Source organism: Oncorhynchus gorbuscha, linkage group LG02, assembly GCF_021184085.1.
Source record: "Oncorhynchus gorbuscha isolate QuinsamMale2020 ecotype Even-year linkage group LG02, OgorEven_v1.0, whole genome shotgun sequence".
Lineage (NCBI taxonomy): Eukaryota > Metazoa > Chordata > Actinopteri > Salmoniformes > Salmonidae > Oncorhynchus > Oncorhynchus gorbuscha.
Genome location: NC_060174.1, coordinates 105,907,019 through 105,925,890, shown reverse-complemented (window position 1 = coordinate 105,925,890; position 18,872 = coordinate 105,907,019). Strand labels below are relative to the sequence as shown.

At 42.6% G+C, this 18,872-nt stretch overlaps 1 protein-coding gene across 7 annotated transcripts; it reads right to left on the bottom strand.

Annotated features, from left to right (window-relative positions):
* Positions 1 to 794: 794 nt before the first annotated feature.
* Positions 795 to 16,799, bottom strand: LOC124015025 (gametogenetin-binding protein 2-like). Of its 7 annotated transcripts, none has more exons than XM_046329909.1 (16): positions 16,634 to 16,799; positions 16,470 to 16,600; positions 16,240 to 16,420; positions 15,361 to 15,441; positions 14,949 to 15,202; positions 14,471 to 14,569; positions 14,107 to 14,223; positions 13,637 to 13,750; positions 13,316 to 13,525; positions 7,800 to 7,974; positions 7,363 to 7,545; positions 6,600 to 6,840; positions 3,394 to 3,519; positions 2,273 to 2,424; positions 1,822 to 2,034; positions 795 to 1,632 (listed from the first exon to the last, which is right to left on the bottom strand). In XM_046329909.1, exons 3-16 carry the CDS (start codon positions 16,330 to 16,332, stop codon positions 1,444 to 1,446), a joined length of 2,247 nt encoding a protein of 748 aa, XP_046185865.1. In that variant the 5' UTR covers positions 16,333 to 16,420; positions 16,470 to 16,600; positions 16,634 to 16,799; the 3' UTR covers positions 795 to 1,443. The 7 variants fall into 7 exon arrangements, with proteins under 7 accessions (XP_046185865.1, XP_046185884.1, XP_046185894.1 ...); XM_046329928.1 differs by having other exon boundaries at positions 16,470 to 16,571; positions 16,656 to 16,797; XM_046329938.1 differs by lacking the exon at positions 16,634 to 16,799 and having other exon boundaries at positions 16,470 to 16,614.
* Positions 16,800 to 18,872: the final 2,073 nt, after the last annotated feature.

The following is an 18,872-nucleotide window of genomic DNA, read 5'->3' as shown; positions in this document are numbered from 1 at the left end:
TGGAGGCGGAATTAACATGTTTAGATTGCTCTTCGGTTGGTTAAAAAACAACGTCAATCATTCAGATGTTACTTCCTGGATCAGGACGCGTATTTGTTTAGTATGAAAAGACGAGTCTTGACACCTCCACTGTGTTCATGAGTGATCTTCATATTGAAAAAACAGACATACGGGATTTTAGTGTGCACCTACTGATAAATCATGTACTCTGCTAGTCTGATAACACAAGCCTCCTTTCGAATAGGATTTCATAACGCATTCGTTTGGACATTTCCAACGCAGAAGTCATTTTGTTCCATCTGATGACTGGAAAAATGAAAAAAAAAAATCACTTGCTCAGCCAGTCCTGGTCACCCAAAATAATCTTAGGGCATTAGAACCACTGGTTCCTCTGATTCTAACGATGCTTTTAGCTTTGGGACTCTTTTGGGAAGCGGGCCCGGGATAGTTCCTTATTTATTAAATACGAGCTTTAAAATGTATAAAAATAGATTCATAAGACAAAATGGGGGGGAAAAAAGACAGAAAAAAGTGACGAACACTCAAATCCAATAGTGCTGCAAATAAAATGGTTTGAGATCACAAATATGTCTGGAACAAGGCGAAAGATGCATTCAATGCTTAAACATTGTGAATCTTTAAAGGAGACAAACGTCAACCTCACTATTTAATGGTCAGCACCCAATCTAAGAGGGTAAACTCGTCCTATCACGCCATCTCCTGGTGTCTTTATGAACATAGCACGAGCTGGTTGCCATGTCAGAAAGAAAAGAAAGTTCCACAGCACAAACAACTTTCTAATGCATATTAATAAATATTCTTTATTTTGTCAATTTTACACATTGCACCCTTAACATCACATCCAACCCCTGTTATAAATGGATGTTTTACTGTAAAATCTATTCAGATTATATAATTTCTGTACACATTTATTGGTACAACTTTTCCCACTAAAATGAAGCATCACAGAGGAAGAGACAAGAGAAAAAAAAATGGAAAATGCAAAAACAAAAAAAATAAGACTACTAACAATCTAAACCCTAATGTCACAGCTTGCAAGCTTAATTATCAGATCCACTGTGCTCTAAACCAACAGCCCTACAAAATGAGACCAGAAAAGAAACCGGGTTTGGTCAGGGTGGGACGGACAACAACAAGGACGGTGTGACAAGATGAACAGGTAGAGGTGACAGAAGATGAACAGGTAGAGGTGACAGAGATGAACAAAGGTGGGAAAATAGGAACCACATGTACTTCAACCAAAGGGGGGTGGGGGCTCATTTAACAAAGGGAGGGTGGGCTCATTGAACAAGACACTAAAATGTACTACTGAATTCTTTCTCCTTTAAAAGGTGGTGTGAGCAGAGGGGTGGTAATCACCATGTGTGTTGTCCCAGTAACAAGATAACATGACAGTAGAGTAGTGAAACAGGAGCCAATTCATTAATTGACGCTGGTGGTGGCAGCAGCAAACCAATCTGCACCTCCGTGGCAGTACTTGGTGAATTTATCTTTCAGGCGCTGTCGGTACTGGTCACGGTTGTTGTAGAAGGACTTGTTGTTGTCCACAAACGACTGGATCTCATCCTGCGTGAGGCAGTTCTCTTCATCGGAAGTCACTTCAGAGTCATCCTGTTTTTAGTACAAAAAAAAAAAAAAAAAAGCATTGATTAAATGGACCTTTCAAAACACAAAACACATTGAATAAACGCTTCACATCCTACCAACTCACACAGAACTCAAAACTAGTACAAATAATGATGTCAACACTGAAGTGACCATCCCAACTTTTTGAAAAAACAAAAACAAAAAGTCACTGACCAGCAGTTCCATGAGACTCTTAGCACTGGTATCCTCCAGATCATGGCTGATGTTCATTCGATGTTCTGCACGTGGTAACTGCGGTGGGATACTAGAAAAGATGTCGAGGCACAACTGGGTACACGTCTCTTTGGTTCTGCACACGGGTGACGTTGCAGCGGCGTTTTGCCCGTTCCTGTTCTCTTCCATAACACAAACCTCTGCATTTGGACCCTGGTTGAGAAAGACAAAAAAAATAGTTTATTTTTAATAGTTTTACCTGAGAAGCAATGAATGACCAGATCGCATCTCTGACTGGGCTAACACATTCATCAGGAAAATCTGGCTAGGGGAAAGGTCCATTTCAATTATAAGCTATATGAATGGGAAAACACTAAAACAATGTTTTTTATTTATTTTTAAAGCAGGAATTGCTGCTAAATCCTATCCCCTAATGACATTCTCATCTAACCTGATGGTAAGATAACAAGCCATTGTTCTTTCTTCTCTTATTCCTCTTCTTGCCCTTGGTGTTCTCTTCAGAGCTGGCCCAGCACGCCACACAGCTGTCCATACAGTCCTCCTCCTTGTCTTCAGCACATTGATGACCACACAAGTAGTCTCCTTCAGATGACAAGACGACAAGGATATGACAAGCATTCGATGCACGTATGCCACATTCTGAGCATTCCACACAATGACAAACAGCAACACTACTAGGGATGAATCAAATAGGGGGGGGTCATAAGGTATACAGCTTAAATTTTTATTTTATTTTATTTAACCAGGCAAGAACAAATTCTTATTTTCAATGACGGTCTAGGAACAGTGGGTTAACTGGTCTAGGAACAGTGGGTTAACTGGTCTAGGAACAGTGGGTTAACTGGTTAACTGGTCTAGGAACAGTGGGTTAACTGGTCTAGGAACAGTGGGTTAACTGCCTGTTCAGGGGCAGAACGACAGATGTGTACAGTGTCAGCTCGGGGGTTTGAACTCACAACCTTCCGGTTACTAGTCCAACGCTCTAACCACTAGGCTACCCTGCCGCCGTCATAAGGTATACAGGATTTTTTTTTTTTGGGGGGGCTGTTAAAACCACAATAAATAATCTTAAAATTCCACGTGAATAGCGAAGAAAAGCTGTATCTCGCAATTTTTTGTCATGCAATACCTGATACCTTCAGTAAAGCAGAGGCTTATCAATGAATAGGTTAGGATCATCTACAGGCAACAGACCGAAGACTGAACACACACACACGCATCATTAGCAAAGAGAAAGAGCAGGTGGAGCCAGCGCATAAGACTTCGGAATCCGTGTCTCGTCTTACAGGCCTCGCAAATCCACAAAAGTAGCTTAAAGTTCACCTCTTACTCGGGGTTCCCCAGGCCTTAGCAGCCTATCGTCTAGTTAGGCCATAACACAGAAATTGTTTTGTAATATCTGCACTGTGATTAAAACTTGTGAAGAAAAAAAATAAATAAAAAAACCTTTTCGGGATAGTTTTTTCCCCCCTTAATGTTACTAATCTCCATTTTGTTCTAGCTTTGACACAACTAGCCACTATACGGACCATTGACTGAAGATGGACCAACCTGCTTCGTTGTGGTTGCAGATGCCCTCAGCACAGGCGACGTCACATCCTTCCTGTGAGCCAGGCTCGCTGCCTTCCATGCTAGACGAGTAACCACAGTCACTCCCATTACTGTGAGGCGAAAGACCTAAAGAAATGACCAAACAATTAAATATATATACACTCAATGAGGCTGGTCTAGCAGGTAATGCCCCCCTACATATAGACAAAAGTATGCAGACACCCCTTCAGTTGATTCAGCCATCTCAGCCACACCCGTTGCCGACAGGTGTATAAAATCAAGCACACGGCCATGCAATCTCCATAGACAAACGTTTGTCAGAATGGCCTTACTGAAGAGCTCAGTGACTTTCAACGTGGCACAGTCATAGGATGTCACTTTTCCAACATGTCGGTTCGTCAAATTTCTGCCCGGCTAGAGCTGCCTCAACTGTAAGTGCCGTTATTATGAAGTGGTAACGTCTAGGAGCAACAACGGCTCAGCGGTATGCCACACAATCTCACAGAAAGGGACTGCCGAGCGCTGAAGCGCTTAAAATGGTCTGTCCCTGGTTGCAACACTCACTACCGAGTCCCAAACTGCCTCTGGAAGCAGAGTGATAAATCCTGCCGCACCATCTGGCAGTCCATCGGACAAATCTCGGTTTGGCGGATGCCAGTAGAACATGTCCGAATGCATAGTGGCAACTGTAAAGTTTGGTGGACGAGGAATAATGTCTTAGACTGTTTTTCCATGGTTCGGGCTAGGCCCCTTAGTTCCAGTGGAGGGAAATCTTAACGCTACAGCATAACAATGACAGACGATTCTGTGCTTCAGACTGTGGCAACAGTTTGTGTTTTGGCCCTGTTTCAGCATGACAATGCACCTGTGCACAAAGTGAGGTCCATACAGAAATGGTTGGTTGAGATCAGTGTTGAATAAATTGACTGGCCTTCAGAGCCCTGACCTCAAACCCATCGAACACCTTTTGGGATGAATTGGAACGCCGACAGAGTCAAGCCTAATCTACCAACATCAGAGCCCGATCTCACTAATGCTCATGGCTAAATGAAAGCAGGTCCCTCCAGCAATGTTCCAACATCTAGTGGAAAGCCTTCCCCGAAGAGTGGAGGCTGTTCTAGCAGCAAAGGGGGGGCCAACTCCATATTAATGCCAAAGATTTTGGAATGAGATGTTGAACCAGCAGCTGTCCACATACTTTTGTTCATGACACACACACACACACACACACACACACACACACACACACACACACACACACACACACACACACACACACACACACACACACACACACACACACACACACACACACACACACACACAGGTTAGGCAATGTCTGGAATGACGCATCATCCTATCCAGATATAGTTGCACTCGTAGGTGTCAAATGGCAGGAAAAACACAATATAAACTACACATTGGTTAAAACAGAAGTGTGATTTGGTGCATAATGTCATTCTAATAAAGATGCAGGAACAGCAGCAAAACCCTGACCGAAGTCCCTTGCAGAATAAGCAAAAACATCCAGGGAAAAGAACAGACAGATGACAAACCGGTCAACATTTACAAGACCATCCATCCTGCTGAATTCACTCCTCTGGGGCAGAAAAGGTCAACATTCTGGTGTTCCTTGACAGACATGGTAAATCAACTACCCCTAAAATGGTTCCTCTCTAGGTTTCTTCCTAGGTTTTGGCCTTTCTAGGGGAGTTTTTCCTAGCCACCGTGCTTCTACACCTGCATTGCTTGCCGTTTGGGGTTTTAGGCTGGGTTTCTGTACAGCACTTTGAGACATCAGCTGATGTACGAAGGGCTATATAAATATATTTGATTTGATTTACCCCTAAAATGGTGGCCTATATTCAAATCTAGAAGCATCTTATTGGACGACAGAAACAGCCCCAAGCATAGGAAACAAATATTCTGTCAAACCTTAAGACTTAATAGCATTTTGTTGTTGTTTAGGCTACTTTATTGTGTAACTTGTATGCCGATATTTAGGATGTGTACAGTTCAAAATGCACATCATAATATGCTTAGGCTATTTCTTTTTAGCCTTAAGCCAATGTTCATACATTGTTTTTTTTTATTAAAATAGGATCATAAAGAATGTTATAAATAATCATTTGTTTTATCTGATTGTATATTTTGGATTTTTTTTGCAAAATAGGCCTCTTTGTCTTATGGGTGAGCGGTTTACTGATGTCAATGTTGTGAACAGAGTGCCCTAAGGTGGTAGTGGGGTTATGGTATGGGGCAGGCATAAGCTACAGACAACGAACACAATTGCATTTTATCTATGGCAATTTGAATGCACAGAGATACTGTGACGAGATCCGAGGCCCATTATCCTGCCATTCATCCACCGCCATCACCTCAGGTTTCAGCGTGATCTTTGTTCTTTTGTTTAAGGTATCTGTGATGAACAGATGAAGCTGTATTCCCAGTCATGTGACATCTATAAAATAGGGACTGATGAATTTATTTCAATTGACTGATTTCCTTATATGAAATCAACTCAGTAAAAAAAAAAATATATATATATATACACATCTTTGAAATGGTTGCATTTAAATCTTTTTGTTCAGTGTAAATGCACAACGTGTAAGCTATTTAAAATACAGTTGTTAGTAAGATAACTTCTAACTCATATTTCATTTATTTTTGTTCCCGCTCATTGAAGTGCAGCTATAGGAACTTATATGCCCTATTGTGCAATTCAAGCACATTAATAAACGCTTTGTAAATAACATTATTCATTTATAAGTAATGTTTAGCCTAATTAAATTTTTATTGACAGTAGCCTACGTGTAGGTCTATAGCCTATTATGGTGTGTTTTGGTTTGCCAGGAGTGATTTTAGTGGAATAAGGCAGTAACGGTCCAGGTTTGTTTCAACTTCCTATTCCATTAGTCGCTTGCAATTGCTCTGACAATATACACCATCACAGTCAGTGTAGCTACACATCCCAAGCCCACTGCTACTCTGCCTCCTGTCTGAATAAAGGGAAAAATCATGAAAAGCACAGAGTTCAGCCTGTCGATTCATCAACGGAGACTGAAGATGACAATTAGCTGTCAAGCTATGATTTAAATACATCACCATTTGCTCTTGAGATTCACATTTCAAATTGTAAAATGGTCCCTCAACTCAAATAAATACATTTCAGAAAGGATAGCCGTCATTGGTAAGATTGAGCTTACCCAGGGACAGGTGTCTGGTCTTGAGTGATGGTTGGATGGTGGTGACAGCATTACCTTTCTTGACTTTAGGAGAGCCCAGGATGGGCACGGTGCTGTCTGGGCAGCTGCAGGAAGTAGTGCTCTCGTTGCTAGTGACGACCACCTCCACACAGCTGACATGCCCCTCCCCCTCATCCTCATCCTCCTCCTCTCGGCTTCCACAGGCCTTGCAGCCACCGTTCTCCACAGACTCTAATGAACCCTGCATGGAGGGGGATAACAGAGAATGGACAGGACACTAGAGTAACATCCCTAAATGGCCAGACCATAGAAAAGGGAGGACAGTATTATGGGCAGTGAGAGTTAAGGAATTTAAAAACGCCGAACATTTGATAGCTATATTTGCCATTTAAACCATTTAAAACCCACTGACGGCATTTGGAAAGTTTGAAATGTGACGAAGCACAACGTGTGAACAACAAGGTCACAAACAGAATGCATTATTAATCCGTACTGTAACATGGTGAGCCTGGATTAGAGGTCGACCTCTAGCCTGGATGAGGTTAACCAGATGATGTGGAACAAGCATGCTGATGGCATGTGAGGACAGTTTCCGATAAGACTCACTGGTATTTCCCCTGTTGTCATGCTGCCTCAGTGCTCGTGTGTGTGTGTGTGTGTGTGTGTGTGTGTGTGTGTGTGTGTGTGTGTGTGTGTGTGTGTGTGTGTGTGTGTGTGTGTGTGTGTGTGTGTGTGTGTGTGTGTGTGGAAAACGAAGCGTTACCTCAGCCAGGTTCTTGACCTCGGCCTCCTGCTCAGACACGTCGAAGCCACACTTGTTTTTGCGTCTGTTCTTCTTCTTCTGTCTCTTCTTCTCCTGCTTCAGCTCTTTGGCCCTCTCCTCTTCCGACAGCTCCTCACACAGCTGCTCCAGACGACTGATGCCCTGCACCTTCTCCACCGCCGTCTGAGGGGAAAACGGGTGTTACCACGTCGTTATTATAAAGAGGAGGAGTCCTGGCTAAATAAACATTATATAAAAATATAAAATGTATGTCAACTACATCAATACATACACTGACATGCCACAACACTAAACATAGACAGTGGGTCAGATGGGAAAGCACTCGCCACACATCACTTCCATCAACAAAATATGTCTTTGTCACATAAGCTTGTTATTGGTAGCCTAATGCTGGCAGGCATCGTGCAAACACAAACCTCAAAGCTTTTGCGTAAAGCGTCGATGCCGAGGCAGAAGAGCATCTGCCAGGTCTGCTCCTCTGCCCTCAGTTTCTGCCAGATTCTGTGCAGTCGCTCGTACAGGTGGATGCCCAGGCAGGTGAGCACCTCCTCTTGTGCAATGTCAATGGTCTTGGCGTGTCGTTCTCTGCGTCTATAAACGAGAGAGAAGGGCAGGAGTCGTGTTAGAATTTGCATGTTAATTCTACAATGACATTCTAGAATGTCATATAATTCTAGAACATTTAACTAGCAAACAGAAAAGGTAGTGAAGAATTACAAGTAAGTACATCAGAAGGTCACCAGGAGAGTGAATCATACTTCACTACTATAGTGCTGGTCAAATATACTGGCACTTTCCTTATTTTACAAGAAATGGAGAAATTAACATGAAAAGAAAAGAAAAAGTTTGTGCTCCACACCATGTTATTGGATTTTCAACATTGCAGAAGCAAATTTTATTTGTGTAAACTTTTTTTCTAAATACACAATTGTAAACTTAAGATTAGAAATTATTCTAAAATGCAAATAAAAACCTTGGTTTCCCACCAGAGACGAGTTTCCATAAAATTCACTTGTTGCAGAGAAAAGGCTGTGCGTAATGACATAGTGCACATAAAATTCCATCTCATCTCATTTTCTACTCTAGTTAAGGTTGTCACAAAAACTGTTTGAGTTATATAGCGATTACTCTGGTCTTGGCATGTACTCTCTAGCCAACAGCTGGCAGATACATTGTGGGTATAGTCTACACGATGAGACGATCATGGACAAAAGAGTATTTGTTAAACAGCAGCCAAGCATCGATCATCATGTCACCAGAATAAGACCCTCGATATTTATTGGAAAGGAATATCAAGTCCATCACCGTGCACATTCACCACCCTGTGAAGTTCATAACTTATTTCATCTGTATCCTAATAAACTGCATGCCCCCCCCCCCCCCAAGTCATAATGGTAGGACCACACAACATATCGCGTGACCCCCAAGTTTACTTCGATATGGTTATATAATTTAATTATTATTATTTTTTTTACATAAAAAGGTGTTCCCACAGCCATTTCTCACATAAATGTTAGAGACTAAAAGATCCCACCTTGTCTAGAGTATTTAGTTGGTGAACATTTGGAAAGTTAACCGACAAATTTGCCCTTTCCATCCGGCCTGTCGTGACATTTCTTTTATCCAACGTACTTTACTTTCATAAAAAAATGATTGGATCGAAACCTGGTTAGTGTAATGAAACGTTGCTTAATAAAAAATAAAAAAACTAGTTTTAGAACTACCAAGGGACTTGTGACTTGAGGCAGGGTAGACTAGTGGTTAGAGCACCGCAACCGGAAGGTTGCAAGTTCAAACCCCCGAGCTGACAAGGTACAAATCTGTCGTTCTGCCCCTGAACAGGCAGTTAACCTACTGTTCCTAGGCAGTCATTGAAAATAAGAATTTGTTCTTATAATAATAATAATAATATATGCCATTTAGCAGAAATAAAGCGATTCAGTCATGTGTGCATACATTCTACGTATGGGTGGTCCCGGGGATCGAACCCACTACCCTGGCGTTACAAGCGCCATGCTCTACCAACTGAGCTACAGAAGGACCACATTCTTAACCGTCTTGCCTAGTTAAATAAAGGTAATTAAAAAAAAAAAAAAAATAAAGGATTCAGACTTGGACACTAGGGACTAGACCTTGAGGTTACGTGACTGGACTACATTACTGTCTGGGAGATGGTCGCACAGACTTTGGCCAAGACAACTGCAGACAAACACTCCTTGTAGCCATGAGTTTGCAGTACAATTTCTACTGGAAGTTTTGCCCATTTTCTTCCAGCAACAAACTCCTCTACTTCTTCAATGTTTACCATGTTCACCACCAACTTCTGTTCTCTGCACTCGCTGGATTTGAATGTGATTCAGATCTGGACAGTCTAGCAACTCTTCTTTGAACCATTCCTGGGTGCTTTTTTGATGCGTGTTTGGGGCCTTCAATGGAGACACAGTTTTTGGGACACTGTTAAACATTGGACTCCAAAACCCCTGATAGTCTGCTGATGTCATGCGCAATATTGCAGTTAGCCATGACAGCCTTTATAATAGAACGCCCGTTACCATGACAGCCTTTATAATAGAACGCCCGTTACCATGACAGCCTTTATAATAGAACGCCCGTTACCATGACAGCCTTTCCAAACACCTAAATATTGCACTTGGGATTATTATTTTATATATATATTTTTAAAGTAGAACAAGAATAAAACAGACATTCTATTTTTGCTCTATTATAGTGGCCACTATAGTAGACATCGATCAAGTGCACAAGTCTACATGTGTGCAAAAATAACATTCACTTGAGTAAATTTTATTTTATATATATTTTATAAAATAAAAAAAGTACAATACTTTCAAGTTCAACACAACAAAACAATATTTTTTTGGGCTAGACTGCACATTATACACTTTCTGCCTGGGGACATCCTGTTCTACAATGTGCCAGCAGAGCATGATACCCTTTGTAGGCAATAATTTATTTTTTCTTTTGCACTGAAACATGTATAAAAATAAATAAATAAATCCATGCTAGGGGGAAATGCAGGTTTTAACTAATTAAAACAAAAGAATATAATCAGTCTGTAAAATAGTGGTTAATGTGAACCTAACAAAAAGATAAAAGTATAAAGAAAGCATGCCATTGTTATTTGTTGCCTAGACTTTACTGCAAATGAACCTCAAGTCTCAAGTCAAATGAACCTCAAACGACACCAATATTGCAGTTAGCCATGACAGCCTTTATAATAGAATGCCTGTTACCATGACAGCCTTTATAATAGAACGCCCGTTACCATGACAGCCTTTATAATAGAACCCCCGTTACCATGACAGCCTTTATAATAGAACGCCTGTTACCATGACAGCCTTTATAATAGAACGCCTGTTACCATGACAGCCTTTACAAACACCTAAATATTGCACTTGGGATTATTATTTTATATATATATTTTTTAAAGTAGAACAAGAATAAAACAGACAATCTATTTTTGCTCTATTATAGTGACCACTATAGTAGACATCGATCAAGTGCACAAGTCTACATGTGTGCAAAAATAACATTCACAGAGTAAAAATGTTTGTTTTTTATTATATATATTTTTTTAAGTATAATATTTTCAAGTTCAACACAACAAAACAATATTTTTTGGGCTACACTGCACCTGATACACTTTCTGCCTGGGGACATCCTGTTCTACAATGTGCCAGCACAGCATGATACCCTTTGTAGGCAATAATTTATCTCTTTCAGGCAGATAGTACACCTGGCATACATACCCATACTTTTTAATCCACTGTATTGAAGAAGTGAGAAATAGGGGAAAGCGTGTGTTGTTCCATTCACCTCTATAGTGGCTTCCAGCTGAAACCAGGCCCAGCTCCACCTGATCCCCGAATTCACTTGTTTAACAAGCAACGCCTCATTTTCACCTAATTCTGTCATTGTGAAAATTAACCACATACTGTTGAGGGAAACCACTAGTTAACAGATAGTGGTTGGTTAGTTCGTTAGTTAGCTAGTTCGTTAGCTAGTTCGTTAGCTAGTTCGTTAGCTAGTTCGTTAGCTAGTTCGTTAGCTAGTTCGTTAGCTAGTCCGTTAGCTAGTCCGTTAGCTAGTTCGTTAGCTAGTTCGTTAGCTAGTTCGTTAGCTAGTTCGTTAGCTAGTCAACTAATATCACACAGTTTGCCAGGGTCCAGTAAGCAACTAACGTGTTATAAATTTGAGGAAATGCCAGAATTTTTTTCTCCATTTTGTGGCCAAAGTCAAATACTTGTGGCACACACAAGTGTCAAATACTTCCGATATAACAAACTTCACGTCAGGATATGCAACCGAAAGGAACCATTAATGTATGCGTGTTATATTAAACAGAGAGACTAAAATGTTGGCAATAAACATTTCAGAACTACGTCTGAATTATTATCCAGACACTTTCACAACTACGAGTTGAATAAGACATGGGCGAGACGACGAATTTTGGCAAAGAGATTTATTTATAGAATAATAAATATCAGAAGCGGGTTTAGGTATGTGCGACGTGGGCAGCCGCCTAGGGCTTTCTGCTACTAAGATTGCCCAGGGAGGGACCATGCGCGGCGCTAAAGGGGGGGGGGGGAAATCGCCAGTACGCCATAAAAGCTAGAACCGCCACATACATTTCAAACAAATAGCCAAACCGAAAAATGCTTTCTGCTATTAAGATCAGTGAAATGTAGGCTAAACTGACAACGGAGTGAACAGGTAAAATCTCAACTAGCAAGCAAGTCACAGCAAAATTCTGGCAAGGGGTGATTTTCGGCACAACAGCGGCAAGGAGTCGTATACCAGTTAATACTAAAGCGAATTGGTTAGGTCACTAATGTTAGCTCATCTGATGTTGTAACGTTAGCTAGCTAACGGCAAGATGCCTTTCCAGAGCGCTAGCTGATGTAACTAATAAATTGGTTGTCTCTTCTTTCTTCAGTCGAAGTGCTGCGCTGCATTCTGTTGTTATGTGAACGATTGGCTGAGCCTTGGATACAGCAGCCAGTAGCGATCCAAACGCGCATCACTCATCCGCTTACAGCCAGTAGCGATCCAAACGCGCATCACTCATCCGCTTACAGCCAGTAGCGATCCAAACGCGCATCACTCATCCGCTTACAGCCAGTAGCGATCCAAACGCGCATCACTCATCCGCTTACAGCCAGTAGCGATCCAAACGCGCATCACTCATCCGCTTACAGCCAGTGGCGATCCAAACGCGAATCACTCATCCGCTTACAGCCAGTAGCGATCCAAACGCGCATCACTCATCCGCTTACAGCCAGTAGCGATCCAAACGCGCATCACTCATCCTCTTACAGCCAGTAGCGATCCAAACGCGCATCACTCATCCTCTTACAGCCAGTAGCGATCCAAACGCGCATCACTCATCCTCTTACAGCCAGTAGCGATCCAAACGCGCATCACTCATCCTCTTACAGCCAGTAGCGATTCAAACGCGTATCACTCATCCGCTTACAGCCAGTAGCGATTCAAACGTTTCTCATCGGATCTACACGAATCACACAAGTCACCTATTTTGGATTCAAAAAGGCAAATTTGACCAGTTTGACGAGGTGACTAGTTTCTCCATGCCTGTGGAGTGGCTGAATCCCATCCAAACCTACGGCAAGTGCTGACAACAGCAGTTGGTGGAGAGCACCCCTCAAACACTGAAGAAATAGAGCAGTTAAAGGCTGTGCAATCAAGTACCAGCTGTGGGGCCAATCATTAGGTCCAGGATTTCTATATATTTTTTTTAATATGTGGGAGACCAAAAGTTCTTTCTTTCAAATATCAACATTTTTTTTGAAGAAATAAGGAATTATTTAAGTTTAAAAGAACGACCATTTATTTGTCCAGTACTGAAGGTTACTACATGTGTATAGAACAAAGGGAAAAGCAGCAGTCTACTTACTCGTAACCTCCGGAGAACTCCGGCTCAGCCCGGCCCAGTAGATGTGCCATAAAGTCAGTCTCACAGCAGACGTGGACGTGGTGCTCTTGGGGACAGCAGCGGAGTCCCTCATACAAGGCAGCGCAGTAGCCCTTCTCTTTAGTGCAGTCTAGCTCCCCTATAAGGATGTTGTATGCTCTCAGTACCTTGTTCTTGCAGTCAGTACAGAACCTGAAAGGAAGAGAAGATTTAAACACTAGTACAATTTCCTAAACAGTCCTAAATAAAGCCCAACAGTCCTAAACATGGCCTATATTACTTAAAACCATTACCGTGACTTACCTGTGCTTGCGCAAGTATGTTTCCAGGGTCTCCAGGAGGCAGGTGCTGTCGATCAGGACGACTTCGTCCCTGCACTCCTGAGACATGAGCTCCCACACATCCATCCAGCTTCCCCTGTCAGCAGCAAATCCCCATCGTTAACATCACGCACGACTCATCAATCAGCGTATTATTTCAATAAATAAACCTATCAAGTCAGCTTCACAATAGAGGTGACGAAAAGGACAAGCGTGGCCAACTTAACATCGGCGAGTATTCACTGGATAAATCTGGATTAAAAATGCTCTTTAACTCAGAAGTATTTTACTTTCAAAAACATAGTGCTTCACAGATGTACATGTGCCCAATAATGCATGACATGATCCAGACAATGAAGTAAACTACTTCAGCCTGGCGCTAACTAACTAGCGTCCAGACATGCTACGAAGAAATGCTCTGAATGAACGAGCTGTGTTTGCTTTGCTGCCTACCTGCTGGGGGCCTGAAGTGGTCCAGAGTGAATAACAACGCTACATCTGCCGTCTGTCTTGGCTCCTCCATCTTTGTCTTTCTCTAAACCTAGCCTTGTGTCTACGCTCCCTTCTCCTCTAAAGATTCAGAGATTTTCTCAAAGACATTACAATATTGCACATCACAAATGACTTTCTGCCGTTTCAAAAGCATAGTTTGGCCCTGGTATGACAAATGTGGACATTCAAGCCTTCATTTAACGTACAAAGTCTTGAGAGAACAGGCTTTACAACTTGTTTTTTCAAAAATTGAATCATACATGACATCAAGTTCAATTACAAGCAGTTTAATAGATGATAAATAGCAGTGGTAAATGTAACTCACCCCAAAGGCTTTGGTTTGTGTGTTTCTAAGGAGTGCAACTGGCAGCGTTTATTCTTTTTGCTTTTTGGAATGGCATTGATCATGTCATTTAACTTTGACCTACACAAAAACAAAAAAACAAAAACATTCTCCTGTTTAGCACATTACTTATACTAATAGGTTACCATTAAATACATAGTGGTCAGATTGTTTCAGTACCTACATATGCTAAACGAAAAACCTTCCACACACACAAATACAGCCGATTCTCACAGGGACGCAAGAAATAGTATGTAATATTTCTGCTGTCAGTCGAGGGCACAGTTTAGAAAGATTGTTTCTTAGGTAAATTGGCCAATAAAGTACAGATAAAAGATAGGCCACAGCAAGAGTCGTTCTTGTGGTCAATAAAAGGTAGGCTTCAAGTGAAGCAGTCTGACAGGCCAAGTAAGTATGGAGGTTACACCAGTATTAGTCTTGTGACACGCGTCTCACTCACCCGTGGATGTAAAAGAGGGTGTAGAGCGTCTTTGCGTCGGCCATGCAGGTCTTGGTGACAGACAGCACACCGGTGGGCTTCACCGTGAGGGGCTCCAGTGCCGGGTTCCCGGACTCCACCAGCTGGGAAAAGAGGCGCTCCACGCTCCGCCTGCAGCCCACACACGGCACCAGCTGGGAGAGGGCGCTGAACACCTCCCTGGAAGTTACCATCATGGCGATGTTCAGGTCCTGCTGCTTCAGCATGCTGTGATGCTGAGGGGGGGGGGGGGGGGGCAGGCACACGAGACGCCACTTGACTTAGTATAAAAAGGGCATAATCCTTGAGCAAACTATGACCAACAGCCTTATGGGTAAATATTATCCGAACATGTTTGAAAGGTACACCCAAATCTTCTGTCACCGGCACTCACCTCGACAAACTGCTTCATCTGAGAGCTGTTGATTTGGTGAGTGTCAAGGTTCATGACACTGTCAGTAAACTCCATCACCATCTGTAATTTAAAAATAGGGGCATATATTGATTGTGAATGTGTCATTAGCACAAGTATCACACAACGCGACTGGTACACAGGCTAAGTGGAGGAAGTAAAACTATCCACCAAATGAATGCTATTTCAACATTAACCTGTCCATACAGTTCCTGCATAGCCAACACATACATACATACATACATACATACATACATACATACATACATACATACATACATACATACATACATACATACATACATACATACATACATACATACATACATACATACATACATCCAGGCTCAGTACCCAATACTGCTGAAAGGATAACCATTTAGGTTAGCCACCCACCCAGCTAACAAGCTACCTAGCAACCGCATTCAATTGACAGTTGTACCGGTTAGCAGGTCAGTTAGACTAGGCTAACAGCTCAGAAAACATTTTTTTTTCTTCTAAAAAATTACATTGCGTAAACGTAACATCAGGGAATCGTTGTAAATGTGTGACAAATCGAGATACCTATTTTGACATGAAACGAGTTAACAAACGACATTGCTGACTGGAAAGCCGGTTGTTGTAGAATCGGGCTAGCTAAGTTAGCGTGCTAACGCTAGCTCGTTGGAGAGGCCTAGTTTACAGGTTGTCACATCTCGCTCAACAACTCCACGTTAATAAACCATTTTCAGTTTCCTGGTCGACATTAGCTAGCTTCTTTCAGAAGACTATCTGATTGCAAAGCCTTACAAAAAGAAAGAAAGAAAAAAAAACTAACTACAGCAACTTGTACGAGAATAGTAAAAAAATAAATTGGTTTACCGTGAGAGTGTCATCGATGTATAAGGGAATCTGTCTTGCGAGGAAAGGGAAGTCCTCTTCCCCGTCCCTGCAAACCGCAACGAGGCGCGCCATGTCTTCCAGCTCCTGTCGTGGTGGGTAAAGCAGTCTGTTCACAGACGGAGGAGTGTCTTCCAGCTCCTGTCGTGGTGGGTAAAGCAGCCTGTTCACAGACGGAGTGTCTTCCAGCTCCTGTCGTGGTGGGTAGCAGCCTGTTCACAGACGGAGTGTCTTCCAGCTCCTGTCCTGGTGGGTAAAGCAGCCTGTTCACAGACTGAGTGTCTTCCAGCTCCTGTCCTGGTGGGTAAAGCAGCCTGTTCACAGACTGAGTGTCTTCCAGCTCCTGGTTAAAGCAGTCTGTTCTTCCTTCCAGCTCCTGTCCTGGTGGGTAAAGCAGCCTGTTCACAGACGGAGTGTCTTCCAGCTCCTGTCCTGGTGGGTAAAGCAGCCTGTTCACAGACTGAGTGTCTTCCAGCTCCTGTCCTGGTGGGTAAAGCAGCCTGTTCACAGACTGAGTGTCTTCCAGCTCCTGGTTAAAGCAGTCTGTTCACAGACGGAGTGTCTTCCAGCTCCTGTCGTAGTGGGTAAAGCAGCCTGTTCACAGACTGAGTGTCTTCCAGCTCCTGGGTAAAGCAGCCTGTTCACAGACGGAGTGTCTTCCAGCTCCTGGGTAAAGCAGCCTGTTCACAGACGGAGTGTCTTCCAGCTCCTGGGTAAAGCAGCCTGTTCACAGACGGAGTGTCTTCCAGCTCCTGGGTCAGCCTGTTCACAGACGGAGTGCCTTCCAGCTCCTGGGTAAAGCAGCCTGTTCACAGACGGAGTGTCTTCCAGCTCCTGGGTAAAGCAGCCTGTTCACAGACGGAGTGTCTTCCAGCTCCTGGGTAAAGCAGCCTGTTCACAGACGGAGTGTCTTCCAGCTCCTGGGTAAAGCAGCCTGTTCACAGACGGAGTGTCTTCCAGCTCCTGGGTAAAGCAGCCTGTTCACAGACGGAGTGTCTTCCAGCTCCTGGGTAAAGCAGCCTGTTCACAGACGGAGTGTCTTCCAGCTCCTGGGTAAAGCAGCCTGTTCACAGACGGAGTGTCTTCCAGCTCCTGTCGTGGTGGGTAAAGCAGCCTGTTCACAGACGGAGGAGTGTCTTCCAGCTCCTGTCGTGGTGGGTAAAGCAGCCTGTTCACAGACGGAGGAGTGTCTTCCAGCTCCTGTCGTGGTGGGTAAAGCAGCCTGTTCACAGACCGAGTGTCTTCCAGCTCCTGGATAAAGCAGCCTGTTCACAGACGGAGTGTCTTCCAGCTCCTGTCCTGGTGGGTAAAGCAGTCTGTTCACAGACTGAGTGTCTTCCAGCTCCTGTCCTGGTGGGTAAAGCAGTCTGTTCACAGATGGTGGAGCAAATACAACAGTCGCAGTTTCACCAATAGCTTGGTCTTAACGTTTTTACACCGCGGGTCATTTCAATTTCTATGCCGTGTCATGGCGTAAAACCACCCCCACAATTAAAAATATATATAAAATTGGAAGGTGACATTGCAATGTATCGTTAACTAGTTAATTAACGTTAGTCAAATGTCATGACAATATGGAAACGGTAACCATTTTCCTGAGCTATTCTTCAAAACGTATATAACGTGGTTGACAAATTGTACCAAGTCTCTGGTATATTTATCATGGCTATAACTGGCTAGTTGAAGTGGATGCTAATACATGTTAACATTGGGGATTACAGTAGTAAAAATGTACTCGCTATAGTTTAGAAATTACAACCACTACAAACAAAAAAAACTCCAGTCATCATGTGTTAGATTAGGCTTCGTGTATATTTACTAGTAGTGGTTAACATTATGTTCAATTAGTTAGTTACGTTCAGGGTCTGAGGAAATTCTAATTTAATCAAAACGCCACAGACAGCTGGTTAACTCTCTCAGACAGGGTAAATGGCTTAATAACAGATCTTGTCCATGTTTCCATGTAATGACAATTTCTGTAAAACACAAGCAACACATCGTACATTTACTTACCCGCTTTTAAAAGTTGCCTTTTTATACAAAAAAAAAATAAAACAAGTGCGACAGAGGTGTATGTGCCGGCGGCAGAATATTCATGTAACCTTCGCCCTCAAGACGTACGAACAAAAAAATAACTTCCGGCCAGGGTCTGTGCAATCCGAGATTATTGGGACGTCCCTAACCTTTAACCTCGTGATTTTGGAGGTATGGCAACGAGAGACCAAAGATTTGTATAACTAAACCTAGATAAGACCACAGCCCGTCGTTTTAACATGAAAACAAAGAGTCATAGTGGGCAGAACAAGCAAGGAAATGGGCAAAGCCAATCACGATCTTAGCGAGATCCTATTGGTGCATCCTATTAACAATTTGCATATTTATGTTAGGCAACGCCCACTCTGTGAAGTGCTCAATTCGCCTTTGCACTCCTTCTAAACAATTGCATTTTTTAATACTTTGGCAAAGGGTAAAGTCTAAAATAAATTGTCCACTCTGTTCGTAACATATTATAGTTTTGGGAACAGAGAACTGTATTGAGATCAAAGGTTTCATCGATGAGAAATTTAGCAGAATATCGGCCAAAATCCATCTCGTTCCATCTTCTCCCACTGCCG